At 45.1% G+C, this 15,587-nt stretch overlaps 1 protein-coding gene across 1 annotated transcript in view; it reads left to right on the top strand.

Moving 5' to 3' along the window:
- The window catches only part of gem (GTP binding protein overexpressed in skeletal muscle), a 43,489-nt gene that overhangs the window by 13,709 nt on the left and 14,193 nt on the right, over positions 1-15,587 (top strand). The window contains exon 3 of the mRNA XM_063067144.1: positions 2,499-2,575. Coding sequence (XP_062923214.1) covers positions 2,499-2,575 — 77 coding nt within the window. The remainder of the gene's footprint in view (positions 1-2,498; positions 2,576-15,587) is intronic.

The following is a 15,587-nucleotide window of genomic DNA, read 5'->3' as shown; positions in this document are numbered from 1 at the left end:
GGCAGGTTACTCAAGGCTGCTCTGGATGCTGTTTGCAAAAGTGGATGAGTTAACAATGTCGCGGTAGCCCTGGAGTAAACGCATCGCTCTCCAGCACCAGCCATCACGAATCGGGGTCTGATACCCACCCCTGCCTGTTAGGGGTTTGTACCTTCTCCCTCTGATCAGATTTATTAGCACTAACATATGGCTGTAAAACTCTTTGTTTTGTGGCAGACGTACAGTGCAATATAGGAAATATACCGTAAGTTACAATAAGAAATATATATAAAAAGTAGTGCAAAAAGAGAACAAAACTAGTGAGGTACTGCTGATGGGTTCATTGTCCATTCAGAAATCTGCTGGCGGAGGGGAAACAGTTTTGAGTGTGTGGCTTCAGGCTCCCCTACCTCCCCCCTGATGTGCTGGGTAGGTGTGGGTTTCCTCTGGGTACTCGGGTTTCCTCCCAGTTTTCAAGGGCATACAGGTTAGCGTTAGTAAGTTGTGGGCATGCTATGCTGCCACTGGGAGCACAGCAGACCTGCCCAGCACAATCCTCGCTGATTTGGTTTGACGCAAACAACGTGTTTCACTGTCTGTTTTGATATATATGTGACAAATAGAGCGAAGCTTTAATCACTAATATCTTGGAGCTTGCTGCTGAATAGGTACACTCGCAAGTATTGTCCACGTACCCCAGCCGGCTGGCAATTAATATGCTCATTGTTCTGGAGTGTTGTGGCTTTGTGTCTCAGCAGATCAACACTCTGCTAAAGCCGTAAGTCGAGTCAGCAGACAGACAACTCAGAGTAGGCAACAGATTTGAAGATTGGAGGAAGGTATAAGGGGGATGTCAGAGGTAGGTGCTTTATGCAGAGAGTGGTGGGTGTGTGGGACGCTCTGACAGGGGTGGGGATAGATCAGGACAATTCTCCTCATAATAATATGATGGTTGAATGGTGGAGAAGTCTCAGTGGGCTGACTGGCCTACTTCAGCTCCTATGTCTTGTCAATATAATTTTAAGGTGATTGGAGGAAAGTTACACAGAGAATGGTGAGCGCAAGAATCACCCTGCTACGGGTGGAAGTGGAAGCAGACACATAAGAAACTCTTAGATTAGAGGCCTGCGTTGGTCAGGGTCGCCTGTGGATGTTGTGTACTGGCTGTCCAGATATGCAAGCCAGGGCAGTACAATATGGAAAGCAAACTGTTGCCCACATAGGAGGGTCCCCCTCTATGAACCCATCTGATGAACCGAAAGGAACGACAGAGACCGACACAGCTTGGCTGCAGGGGTTGCCGGTCAGCGTTGAATTCAACATTGGGCGGCCTTAGAAAGTCCAGCTCCGGATTTTTCCTCAGGGTTTACTCTGGAAGCTTTCTCCATAAGTGGGCATAGTTGGAGGGCAGTGGAGGTTTTCCTTCTCCAAGATGAGTTACCCACCACAGCTGCCCAAAGTGACTGGTTTTAAGGTGCCAGTGACCTGTTTTTGCACCTTCTCCTGTCAGTACAACGGTTCTGCTCGGCTGAGTAGCTAAGCCACACGTGAAGGCCAGGAGCTGGACTTGGTTGTCAGAGGCTATTTGAGGCGCACGCCATTGGGAGCATTTATATGTAGTGGGAGCTTATCCCCACTACCACCCCCGGCTATAACAACCTTAAGGAATTTCTCTTAAATTGGCACGTGGATAATAGAAAAATGGAGACTATGCAGAATGAAAGGATTAGATTGATTTTAAGGTAGGTTAAAAGGTCAGCACAACATTTGTGACCCAAACGGCCTGTACTGTGCTGTTCCATAATCTGTACTCTGGTCTCTTTATTGGAAACCCTGTGCTGTAGCCCATCCACTTCAAGGTTCTGTGTGTTGTGTGTTCAGAGATGTTTTTCTGCAGACCACTGTTGTAACATCTGAGTTACTGTCACCTTCATGTCAGCTTGAACCAGTCTGGCCATTCTCCGCTGACCTCTCTCATTAACAAGGCATTTTTATTCACAGAATAAACGTGTGTTGGCACGTGGCCAAGTGGTTAAGGTGTTGGGCTACTGATCTGAAGGTCGCTAGTTCAAGCCTCAGCTGAGGCAGCGTGTTGTGTCCTTGAGCAAAGCACTTAATCATACATTGCTCTGCGACGACACCGGTGCCAAGCTGTATCAGCCCTAGTGCCCTTCCCTTGGCCAACATCGGTGGCGTGGAGAGGGGAGACTTGCAGCATGTGCAACTGCTGGTCTTCCATACAACCTTGCCCAGGCCTGCGCCCTGGAAACCTTCCAAGGCTCAAATCCATGGTCTCATGAGACTAACGGATGCCTATTAGTATTCACAGAACTGTTGCTCACTGGATGTTTTTTGTTTTTCACACCATTCTCTGTAGACTAGAGACTGTCATGCATGAAAATCCCAGGAGATCAGCAGTTCCTCCAGCATTTTGTGTGTGTTGCTTTGGATTTGCAGCATCTGCAGAATCTCTTGTGTTTGTATCGATTTATAAATGTCTATTTTCTCATTCTTTGTAGAAGACACCTATGAGCGAACGATAACCGTTGACGGTGAGGGCACTACGCTTATTGTAATGGACACATGGGAAAACAAGGTAGTACAGTTATCTCCTATCACTCTGCATGCATAAGCCATTCAGGATGTATTTATGGATTTCCTCAATAAAGATGCCTGTGTACGAGCAAGCTGAGAGATCATATGGAGCTTGTGTTTGAATTGATGGGTGTTTTCTTCCTGTTTGTGAGGTCTGCCTCCAACCTTTATAGTCAGAAAATGATACAGTACAGAAACCAACCCACGATATTGGTATCCACAATTGTAATGGTAAACGGAGAGTCCATACAGAGTTGATATTTGAACTACGGACAGTTTGTGATAAACTGATGCGCATCAGGAGACCAGTCAAAGCTGATCTACCTGAGCATGAATTTGGTAGAACTTTTACAAACGCAGTTGATGAGATTATCTTTAAAAATATATTTTGATAATAGAATGGTGGCTATAGGAAGATTTACTTAGGAAGCAGACTAGATCCTTATTACAGAATACAATAATGATGCACAGAGCTGCTTTTCTCATACAACGGGAGCACACTATAATATCGGTGAAGTTCCTGAAACTTGGGTGTTGTCACTGCTCCATTCCATGTCTCTACTCCTGCCTACAGTTCCTTGATATCACATTTTCAATCTCTCGCTGCCGCTGTTGGAAGATCCCACCTACTTCAAAGGGACAACAATTGTATGAAGAAGAGCAGCTTGGGCTGCCTCAACGACTATCGTTCAGCCGCACTCACATCTATGGCGATGAAATGCTTTGAGAGGTTGGTCATGGCGAGAATCAACTCCCGCCTCAGGAAGGACCTGGACCCACTGCAATTTGCCTATCGCCACTAGAGGTCAACAGCAAAAGTGAACTCAATGGCTCTCCACTCGGCCTTGGATCACCTGCACAATGCAAATACCTATGTCAGGATGCTGTTCATTGACTGCAGCTCAGCTTTTAATGCCATCATTCCCACAGTCCTGATCGGAAAGCTACAGAACCTTGGTTCACCCTTCCTGATTCAGTCCCTTCCTACCTACATCCGTGGCACTTCACACGCTCTTGACCTTTTCAATGATTTCATGTTCCCTGGCCCTGATCATCTTATTTTCACTATGGATGTCTAGTCCCTATTTACCTGGTCCATCCCTTTCTTTCTCAATCTCTCTGGAGACAGCTTATCTACTGATGTCTATTATAAACTCACTGACTACTTGGATTAGACCTCTCACCTCCCTGTTACTTGTAAAAATGCCAACCCCTTCTCTCAACTCCCCCATCTCTGCTGCATCTGCTCCCAGGATAATGTTTTTCATTCCAGAACTAAAGAGGTGTCCTCCTCCTTCAAAGAAAGGGGCTTTCCTTCCTCCACCATCAACGCCGCCCTCAACCACATCTCTTCCATTTCACGCACGCCTGCCCGCACCCCATCCTTCTGCCACCCCACCAGGGATCGGGTTCCTCTTGTCCTCACCCACACCCCACCAGCCTCCACATCCAGCAAATAATGCTCTGGAATTTTTGCCGTCTCCTGTGAAATGAAATGAAATATCTTTATTGCCACTGCATAGTACAGTTGTCATGCACCAATACAGCGAAAATGAGTTTGCAACTCTCGTACTCAATGCTATAAAACAACAAATAAAATAAATAACCAATAAATAAATCAAGTAACCAGCCAGTACAAGCGATGTCCAGCAGTACAAAAGCGCAACTCAGACACATGACAGCCATAAAACTAGTATTAAAGTAGCAATATAACAATTTTATGGATAATGCTTGATCGATCGGTTCAGAGCAATTATAGCTCTGGGGAAAAAGCTATTTTTCAGTCTGGAAGTGTGGGCATAGAAAATCTTATAACGTCTGCCAGATGGGAGAAGTTCAAACAGATGATTGCATGGGTGTGTATTGTCCTTACAGATGCTTGTAGCTTTCCTTAGGCAGTGTGAGCTGTCGGTGTCCTCCAGAGCTGGGAGCTGTGTCCCGATGATCTCCTGTGCGCTAGAGACGATCCTGCCACCAAGCACATCTCCCTTCCCCTCACTTTCCTCAGGGATCGCTCCGTATGTGACTCGCTTGTCCATTCAACCCTCCCCACTGATCTCCCTCCTGGTGCTTATCCTTGCAAGCGGAACAAGTGCTACACCTGCCCCTACACCTCCTCCCTCATTCCCATTCAGGGCCCCAGACAGTCCTTCCAGGTGAGGCGACACTTCACCTGTGAGTCTGTTGGTCATATACTGTATCCAGTGTTCCCAGTGTGGCCTCCTTTATATCACAAGATCACAAGACAAAGGAGCAGAAGTAGGCCATTCAGCCCATTGAGTCTACTCCGCAGCTCCCCCATGAGCTAAACTATTCACCCATCTAGTTCCAATTTCCGGCTTTTTCCCCATATCCCTTGATACCCTGACTAATTAGATACCTGTCAATCTCCTCCTTAAACACCCTCAATGATCGGGCCTCCACAGCCATATGTGGCAACGAATTCCACAAATCCACGACCCTCCGGCTAAAAAAATTTCTCCTCATCTCTGTTTTAACTGGGTACCCTCTAATTCTAAGACTATGGCCTCTTGTTCTGGACTCACCCACCAAGGGAAACAACCTTTCCACATCTACTCTGTCCAACCCTTTCAACATTCGAAACGTTTCTATGAGATCCCCTCTCATTCTTCTATACTCTAATGAATACAATCCAAGAGCCGATAAACGCTCCTCATATGTTAGCCCCTGCATTCCAGGAATCATCCTCGTAAATCTTCTCTGAACTCTCTCCAACATCAGTATATCCTTTCTAAGATAGGGGGCCCAAAACTACACACAGTATTCCAAATGAGGTCTCACCAGTGCCCCATAGAGCCTCATCAACACCTCCTTACTCTTATACACTATTCCTCTTGAAATGAAATCCAACATAGCATTCGCTTTCCTTACCGCCAATTCAACTTGGTGGTTAACCTTTAGGGTATCCTGCACGAGGACCCCCAAGTCCCTTTGCACTTCCGATTTTTGAATTTTCTCCCCATCTAAATAATAATCTGCCCGATTATTTCTTCTTCCAAAATGTACAACCGTACATTTGTCAACGTTGTATCTCATCTGCCATTTCTTTTCCCTCTCTCCTAAACTGACCAAGTCTCTCTGCAATCTTTCTGTTTCTTCAACATTTCCTGCTCCTCCACCTACCTTGGTGTCATCCGCAAACTTAGCCACAAAACCATTTAATCCATAACCAAATCATTGATATACATCGTAAAAAGAAGCGGCCCCAACACCGACCCCTGCGGAACACCACTAGTAACCGGCAACCAATCAGAATAGGATTCCTTTATTCCCACCCTTTGCTTTCTGCCTATCAGCCAATGCTCCACCCATTCCAATATCTTTCCTATAATTCCATGGGCTCTCATCTTATTAAGCAGCCTCATATGCGGCACCTTATCGAAGGCCTTTTGAAAATCCAAATACACAACATCCACAGCCTCTCCCTTGTCAATCTTATTCGAGATTACCTCAAAAAATTCCAATAGGTTGGTGAGACAGGATCTTCCCTTCATGAAACCATGCTGGCTTCGGCCTATCTTGTCATGCACCTCGAGGTATTTCATAACCTCGTCCTTGAGGATTGACTCCAATATCTTTCCAACCACCGATGTCAGACTAATAGGTCTGCAATTTTCTTTTTGCTGCCTCCTTCCTTTCTTAAATAGTGGAACTACATTTGCGACCTTCCAGTCCTCCGGAACCATGCCAGAGTCTATTGATTCCTGGAAGATCATTTCCAATGCTTCCACAATCTCCAAAGCCACCTCCTTCAGAACCCTTGGGTGCACCTCATCCGGGCCGGGAGACTTATCTATTCTTAGTCCACTTAGCTTCCCAAGCACTTTCTCTCTAGTTATCTTGACTGTACCTAATTCTATTCCCTGATACCTCTGGCTATCAGGTATATTGCTCATGTCTTCCACTGTGAAGACTGATGCAAAATACTCATTCAGTTCCTCCGCCATCTCTTTGTTATCCATTATAATCACTCCAGCATCATTTTCAATCGGTCCCATATCTACCCTTGTCACTCTTTTACTCTTCATATATTTAAAAAAACTCTTAGTATCCTTTTTTATGTTAATTGCCAACTTCCTTTCATAATTCATCTTTTCTTTCCTAATGACTTCCTTAGTTTCTTTCTGTAAGTTTTTAAAGGTCTTCCAGTCCTCATTTTTCCCACTAATTTTTGCTTCCTTGTACGCCGTTTCTTTTGCTTTTATTTTTGCCTTAGCCTCTCGTTAGCCACATTTGTGCCATTTTTCCAGTCATGATTTTCTTTTTTCTTGGAATATATTTTTCCTGCACTTTCCTTATTTCTTGTAGGAATTTCATCCAATTCTGCTCTGCCATCCCTCCATTTATTTTACTTTTCCAATTGACTTGGGCCAGTTCCTCTCTCATACCACTGTAATTTCCCCTGTTCCACTGAAATATCGATACACCTGATACCAGCTTCTCCTTTACAAATTTGAAACTGAACTCAATCATATTATGATCACTTGAAACTGAACTCAATGATATTATGATATCAGGGAGACCAAACACAAATTGGGAGATACTTTGCCGAGCACCTACGCTCCGTCTGCCAGAAAAAGCGGGATCTCCCGGTGGCCACCCAGTTTAATTCCACTTCTCATTCCAACACGTCAGTCCATGGCCTCCTCTACTGTCACGATGAGGCCACACTCAGGTTGGAGGAACAGCACCTTGTATTCCGTCTGGGTAGCCTCCAACCTGATAGCATGAATGTTGATTTCTTGAAGTTCTGGTAATGCCGCCTGTCCCCCCCTTCACCATTCCCCATCCCCATTTCCCTCTCTCACCCTATTTCCTTTTCTGTCCATCACGTCCCTCTGGTGCTGCTCCCCCTTTTCTTTCTTCCCTGGCCTTCTGTCTTCTTCTGTCTGATTATCCCTTCTCCAGGCCTGTAATTCTTTCAACAATCAACTCCACAACTCTTTATTTCTCCTCTCCTCCTCTCCCGGTTTCACCTGTCACCTTGTGGTTCTTCTTCGCCTCCCCCCACTTTCTTACTCTGACTCGTCATCTTTTCTTCCAGTCCTGATGAAAGGTCTCAGCCCAAAATGTTGACTGTACTCTTTTCCATAGATGCTGCCTGGCCTGCTGAGTTCCTCCAGCATTTTGTGTATGATTCCAGCATCTGCAGATTTTCCCTTGTTTGTGAGAACCTAGGTATCTGTACCTCCCTCTGCAGCTGGATCCTCAACTTCCTAACTGGAAGACCACCATCTGTGCAGATTGGAAACAACATCTCCACCTCACTGACAATCTACACTGGTGCACCTCAGGGGTGTGTGCTTAGCCTACTGCCATACGCTTTCTATTCCCATGACTGTGTGGTGAGGCATAGCTCAAATACCACCTATAAATTTGCTGACAATACAACCATTGCTGGCAGAATATCAGATGGAGATGAGAGGGCGTACAGGAGTGAGATATACCAGCTGGTTGAGTGGTGCCACAGCAACAACCTTTCACTCAACATCAGTAAGACCAAAGAGCTGATTGTAGACTTCAGAAAGGGTAAGATGAGGAAACGTGAACCATTCCTCATTGAGGGACCAGAAGTGGAGAGATTGAGCAATTTCAAGTTCCTGGGTGTCAAGATCTCTGAGGATCTAACCTGGACACAACATATTAATACAGCTATAAAGGCAAGGCATCGGCTGTATGTATTTCATTAGGAATTTGAGGAGATTTGGTTTGTCAACTGAAACGATCAAACTTCTATGATGGAGCTGACTAGTTTTACAAGTTTCTGCAACTTATTTCGATCTTGTGCAGTAGCTCCCTACCCCCCATACCAGCCAGTGACGTAGCCAGTCAGAATGCTCTCCACGTGCACAAGATCAAAGTAAGTTCCAGAAATTTGTAAAATTAGTCACCTCCATTGTGGGTACTAACCTCTAGTATTCAAGACATCTTCAAGGACCGGTGCCTTAGAAGGTGGTATCCATTATTAAGGACACCCGTCACCCAGGATATGCCTTCTTCTCACTGTTGCCATTAGGAAGGAGGTACAGGAGCCTGAAGGCACACGGTCAGCGATTCAGGAACAGCTTCTTCCCTTACCGTCCGATTTCTAAATGGACATTGGCCCCATGAACACTACTCACTATGTTTTTACTTGGTTTTTTTACACTACTTATTTTTAACTATTTAATAGACATATATATATATATACATAGTTAATGTAATTCAGTTTTTTTGTATATATATCTATCATATATTGCATTGTACTGCTGCCGTAAAGTTAACAAATTTTACAACCTGTGCTGGTGACATTAAACCTGATTCTGATTCTGACTAGCACAATCCACATCACTATTTACTAGTTATTAGCCCTCACTATCTGTCCTTTCCCCTACAACACTTGTCATAAGTGAACCGCTAATATATTCAGTAAGGCTAGAGATTCTGCAGGTGCTGGAAGACAAGAGTGACACACACAACATGCTGGAGGATCTCAGTAGGTCAGGCTACATGTATGGAAATGAATAAACAATCGAGGTTTCAGTTTGAGACCCTTCATCGGGACTGGAAAGGAAGGGAGAGGAAGCCAGAATAAGGTGGTGTGGGGAGGGGGGAGTGCAAGCTGGGAGGTGACTGGGCCTGAAGTAAGAAGCTGGGAGGTGACAGATGGAAGAGGTAAAGGGCTGAAGAAGGAATCTGAAAGGAGAGGAGAGTGGACTGGGGAGAGGGGGAAGGAGGAGGGATACCTGAGAGAGAACTGGGGCAGGTTGAGGAGAAGTGAGGGGGTAAGAGGGGAGCCAGGACTGGGAATGTAAAAAAGGGAGAAAAATGCGGGATGTGGAGTTACCAGATGTTAGAGAAATCGATGTTCATTCCATTAGGTTGGAGGCTGCCCAGATGGAATATGAGGTGTTGCTCCTCCAACCTGAGTGTGACCTCATCACGGCGGTAGAGAAGGCCTTGGGCCGCCATGTCGGAATGGGAATTGGAAATCAAAATAAAATGGCGGCCAGCGGGAAATCCTACTTGTAGTATTGTTGACTGTAATATAATCATTCAAACCACATTTGTCATCTTTAACATCTGTCGGACGATGTTGAGGATGTTCTACGAGTCTGTGGTGGCCAGTGCGATCATGTTTGCTGTTGTGAGCTGGGGCAGCAGGCCGAGGGTAGCAGACACCAACAGAATCAACAAACTCATTTGTAAGGCCAGTGATGTTGTGGGGATGAAATGGACTCTCTGACGGTGGTGTCTGAAAAGAGGATGCTGTCTAAGTTGCATGCCATCTTGGACAATGTCTCCCATCCACTACATAATGTACTGGTTGGGCACAGGAGTACATTCAGCCAGAGACTCATTCCACCGAGATGTAACACAGAGCGTCATAGGAAGTCATTCCTGCCTGTGGCCATCAAACTTTACAACTCCTCCCTTGGAGGGTCAGACACCCTGAGCCAATAGGCTGGTCCTGGACTTATTTCCTGGCATCATTTACATATTATTATTTAATTATTTATGGGTTTATATTGCTATATCTATACTCTATTCTTGGTTGTGTGCAACTGTAACGAAACTCGATTTCCCTCGGGATCAATAAAGTATGACTATGACTATTACGTACCATGTGGCTCCAAGTTGATCACAAATTTTATGTCTTTATCTGCTTGCCAAAAGAACACACCCACTGTGTGTGAAACAAGTATTTATAGTGTGAAATATTTTGTGTTGTTGTAACATGAATCTTACATAATTTGTTTACAATCAGCAGCCTTGAAGAAGGATGTAGGTTGAATGTTAATAAATGAGGATTGTTTGATTGCTTTGGGCCTGCAGTCACTGGAGTTTAGAAGAACGTTGGGAGGTATCTCATTGAAACCTATCAAATATTGAAAGGCCTGGTAGAGTGGGCATGGAGAGGATGTTTCCTATAGTGGGGGAGACTTGGAACTGAGGGCACAGCCTCAGAGTAGAGGGGTATCCATTTAGAGCAGAGGCAAGGAGGAATTTCTTTAGCCAGAGGGTGATGAATCTGTGGAATTCATTGCCACAGATGGCTGTGAGGGCCAAGTCATTGGGTATATTTATAGTGGAGTTTGATAGCTTTGTGATTAGTCAGGGCATCAAAGGTTATGGGGAGAAGGCAGGAAAGTTGGGTTGAGAGAGATAATATGAGGGGGCATAATTTTTAAGGTGATTGGAGGAAAGTATAGGGTACTTATCAGTGGTCAGTTCTTTACACAGTGAGTGGTGAGCGGGTGTGTGGAATGCACTGCCAGAGATGATGATAGAGGCAGACACATTAGGGAGATTTAAGAAACTTAGCTAGGCACATGGATGATAGAAAAATGGAGGGCTTTGTGGGAGGAAAGGGTTAGGTTGGGGGGGTTCCCAACTTTTTTATGCCATGGACCCCTACCATTAACCGAGGGGTCAGTGGAGTGCAGGTTGGGAACCCCTGAGTTAAATTGATTAGAAGGCCGAAAGGCCTGTGCTGTGCTGTAAAGTTCTGTGTTCTCATTCCACCCTAAACTCCATCAACAGATCAAAAGGTCTCATTGTGATAATGTGACAAGTTGTTGACTTTACCTTACTCTTACCAAAGAGGAAAAAATCTTCCCTCACTTCTCCTAGAATCTAAAAGTCATAGAACACCACAGCAGAGAAACGGGCCGTTTGCCCACCTGGTCTGAGTTGAACTACTAATCTGTCTACTCCCATCGACCTGCCCCTGGGCCATAGTTCTCCATACCCCTCCTATCCATGTACCCATCCAAAACTCTCTTAAATGCTGAAATTGAGCGCACGTCCATCACTTCCTCTGGCAACTCGTTCCTCGCTCTTGCCACCCTCTGAGTGAAAAAGATTCCCCTTTAAACATTTCACCTTTCACATTTAACCGCTGACATCTAATTCTACTCTCACCCAACCTCGGTGGGAAAAACCAGTTTACAATCTGATTATCATTAAATCTTTGCCCCCTGATTTTTTCCTGTACGCAAAGGACGATAGGTGCTTCCTACTTGCACTCTGATCATGTTTTACACCCAGCGAAGTCTGCTGTGAGCCTGCTTTATCCCAGAGAAAACAAACCAGGCTTACTCAATCGTTGCTCATAGCTATACCTTTCTCGTCGAGCATGGTAACCTACCAGTTAGTGCATTGTTTTACAACAGGCAGCTGTAAGATCCGGCTTTGATCCCACCGCTGCCTGTAAGGACTTTGTGCATTTTCTCTGTGACCGCGTGGGTTTCCTCTGGGTGCTCCAGTTTCCTCCAAAGATGTACAGTTAGGGTTAGTGGGCTGTGGACTGCTATGTTGGCGCCGGAAGTGTGGCAACACTTGTGGGCTGCCCTGCACAATCCTCACTGATTTGAACTGACGCAAATGACACATTCCACTGTATGTTGTGATGTTCGTTCATTTGTCCGTTATGTGCTGTGTTGTATGCCATGGCAATCATGGTCTTTCAATTACCATGATTGTTCTTGACAAATTTTTCTGCAGAAGTGGTTTGTCATTGCCTCCTTCTGGGCAGTGTCTTTACAAGACGGGTGATCCCAACCATTATCAGTACTCTTCAGAGATTGTCTGCCTGGCGTCAGTGGTCACATAACTAGGATTTGTGATTGATGTGCACCAACTGCTCATACGACCATGCACCACCTGCTCCCATGGCTTCATGTGACCCTGATCGGGGAGGCGGGGTGCTAAACAGATGCTACCCCTTGCCCAAGGGTGACCTACAGGCTAGAGGAGAGAAGGAGCATTTTACACCTCCTTTGGTAGAGGTGTATCTCCACCTCACCACCCAATTTGTCACTTTTAGATGTACACGTGACAAATTTATCTAATCTTTGCGAGCTTTATGGATTCACTTTTACTGTAGTTTCACTGTTTTATTGCTGCAAGGTTGCATGAAATGGCTTTTGTACCGCCTAACATCTGCAGACCTGCCTGAGTCAGATGCTAATGTTTCAATGTACATGTGACAAATAGAACCAGTTGTTAATCTTTATCATTTTCCATAAGAGCAGACTTGGGCCATTCAGCCTATACTCCATTTCTAGTGCTGGCAACATCCTCAGAAGGTTCCTCTGCATCTTTCCCTCTGGTGTCACATTTTTTAATGACACAATCAGAAATGTACGCCAAACACCAGCTCCAATCTTGCTTGTGCTGCCAGCAGTGTGAGCGATAGTTGCCCCTGATGCATTGGGTGGTGGAGTAGAGATATGTCTCTACCACAGGGGGTGTGAGGTGCTCCTACCCTCCACTAATCTGCAGGTCACCCTTGGCCAAGGTATAGCACCTGCTTAGCCCCCTGATCAGGGTCATGTGAAGTCATGGGAGCAATTGGTGCATATCACAAGTCCTGGTTATGTGACCACTGACGCCAGGCAGACAATCTCTGAAGAGTATTGATAATTGCTGGGGTCACCCATCTTGTAACGACACCGCCCAGAAGAAGGCTCTTCTGTAGAAAAATTTGGCAAGAATACTCACGGTCATGGAAAGACCATAACTGCCCACATTATACGACACGGCTCATAATGAACGTATCCCTGATGCCTGTGACTCTGTTTATTGACTGGCCCATAAGGGATTTATGGATGTACACATCTTCTATTCTGTCGTGCCTCTCAGAATCCTTTCAGCAAATATGATGCTTCAGATCACAGGACCTTAAAGATTAAAGATTATCTTTATTTGTCACTTGTATATCAAAACATACTGTGAATGTGCTGTTGCATCGACTCAAATCAGCGAAGATTGTGCTGGGGGCAGGCTGCAAGTGTTGCCATGCTCACAACTTACTAACCCTAATGTGTACATCTCTGGAATGTGGGAGGAAACAGGAGCACCCGGAGGAAACCCACGTGTCCATGTGGAGAACCTGCAAACTCCTGACAGACAGCAGCGGGAATGGAACTTCAATCTTACAGCTTGAGCTGACAAAGTTCAAAGCTAATTTATTATCAAAGTTCATATATGTCACCGTATACAACTGCCAGATTGCAGGCAATCTCAGAAAATGCAAGAAACACAATAGAATTAATGAAAGACCGAACGGAATGGGAAGGACAAACAACCAATCTTCAAAAAAATCCAAACTCTGCAAATACAAAAAGAAAGAGGAAAAAAATAAGAAATAATAATAATCATAATAAATAAATATGCATAAAATATTGAGAACGTCAGATGAAGAGTCCTTGAAAGTGAGTCCAGTTCGGTGAGAAATGTTCAGTGTTGGGGTGAGTGAAGTTGAGTGAAGTTGTCCCCTCTGGTTCAGAATACTGATGGTTGAAGAGTAATAACTGTTTCTGAACCTGGTGGTGTGGGTCCTGAGGCTCCTGTACCTCCTTTCAATGGCAGAGCATGGGCTGGACGGTGGAGGTCCTTGACAATGGATGCTGCTTTCCTGTGACAGCGCTCCGTGTAGACGTGTTCAATAGTGGGGAGGGCTTTACCTCTACTGTATCCACTTCTTTTTACAGGCTTTCCCATACAAGGGCATTGGTGTTTCCATACCTGTCCATGATGCAGCCAGTCAATATTCTCTCCACCACCTGTCTAAAGAAATTTGTCAAAGTTTTAGATGGCATGCTGAACCTTCACAAACTTACAAGAAATTACAGGCGCTGTGGTGCTTTCTTCATAATGGTATTTACCTGCTGGACCCAGGACAGATCCTCTGGAGGAATTTAAAGTTGCTTACTCTCTGCTCCTCTGATCTCTCAATGAAGTCTGGCTCATGGACTTCTGGTTTTCTCCTCCCGAAGTCAATAATCATTTCCTTGGTCTTGCAGACAATGCGTGAGAGGTTGTGGTAGCACGATTCAACCAGATTTTCAATCATTCACATGTGAGAGTTTGTGAGGGCACCTCCACGTTTTGATTGTCAAAGCGAGTATAAAAGGCATTGAGCTCAACTAGGTTTCACTTTGTAGGAGGTGATAGCAATCAAACCCTGCCACAGCTGTCGGGCATCCTTCAGTGGAACAGGTTTGGTCTGGAATTGCCACTTTGCATATGAGATATGGCCCTTCATCAGCACAGACCTGAAATGTTAACTCGCGCTCTGACCTCCGGAGTGCTTCATACACTGGACTGGTCAAAGAACACTGAGGCTGTCTACAAGAAGGGTCAGAGCCGTCTCTATTTCCTGAGGAGACTGAGGTCCTTTAACATCTGCCGGACGATGCTGAGGATGTTCTACGAGTCTGTGGTGGCCAGTGCAATCATGTTTGCTGTTGTGTGCTGGGGCAGCAGGCTGAGGGTAGCAGACACCAACAGAATCAACAAACTCATTCGTAAGGCCAGTGATGTTGTGGGGATGGAACTGGACTCTCTGATGGTGGTGTCTGAAAAGAGGATGCTGTCTAAGTTGCATGCCATCTTGGACAATGTCTCCCATCCACTACATAATGTACTGGGTGGGCACAGGAGTACATTCAGCCAGAGACTCATTCCTCCGAGATGCAACACAGAGCATCATAGGAAGTAATTCCTGCCTGTGGCCATCAAACTTTACAACTCCTCCCTTGGAGGGTCAGACACCCTGAGCCGATAGGCTGGTCCTGGACTTATTTCCTGGCATAATTTACATATAACTATTTAATTATTTATGGTTTTATATGGCTATATTTATACTCTATCCTTGGTGCAACTGTAATGAAAACCAATTTCCCCCAGGATCAATAACCTACGACTCTATGACGTTCTCTGTTTTCATTTCAATTTCCAGCATCTTCAGTGTATATATTAGGTACTCTCTTGCTTGAGTGCCCCTGCCTTCCCAAGTGTGTTACCTCACACTGCGCTGGTTTGATTTCATTTGTTATTTTCCTTCTCAGTTGCCCAGATTATCGTTTATCTTCCTGCTGCCTCTAGCTTTCCTCCTTGCTGTCAATCACACTGATCTTCTCGTGTTTTTCTTATTTCCCCTCCCTTTTTTCTCTTTGCCCGCTTTGGATATCATCAACTTCCTCTCTGTACTTTTGTTCTTTCCC

The sequence above is a fragment of the Mobula hypostoma genome, chromosome 1 (assembly GCF_963921235.1).
Source record: "Mobula hypostoma chromosome 1, sMobHyp1.1, whole genome shotgun sequence".
Classification (NCBI taxonomy): Eukaryota; Metazoa; Chordata; class Chondrichthyes; order Myliobatiformes; family Myliobatidae; genus Mobula; species Mobula hypostoma.
Note: the sequence above shows the minus strand (reverse complement) of the source record. Positions and strands in the feature narration are given on the sequence as shown.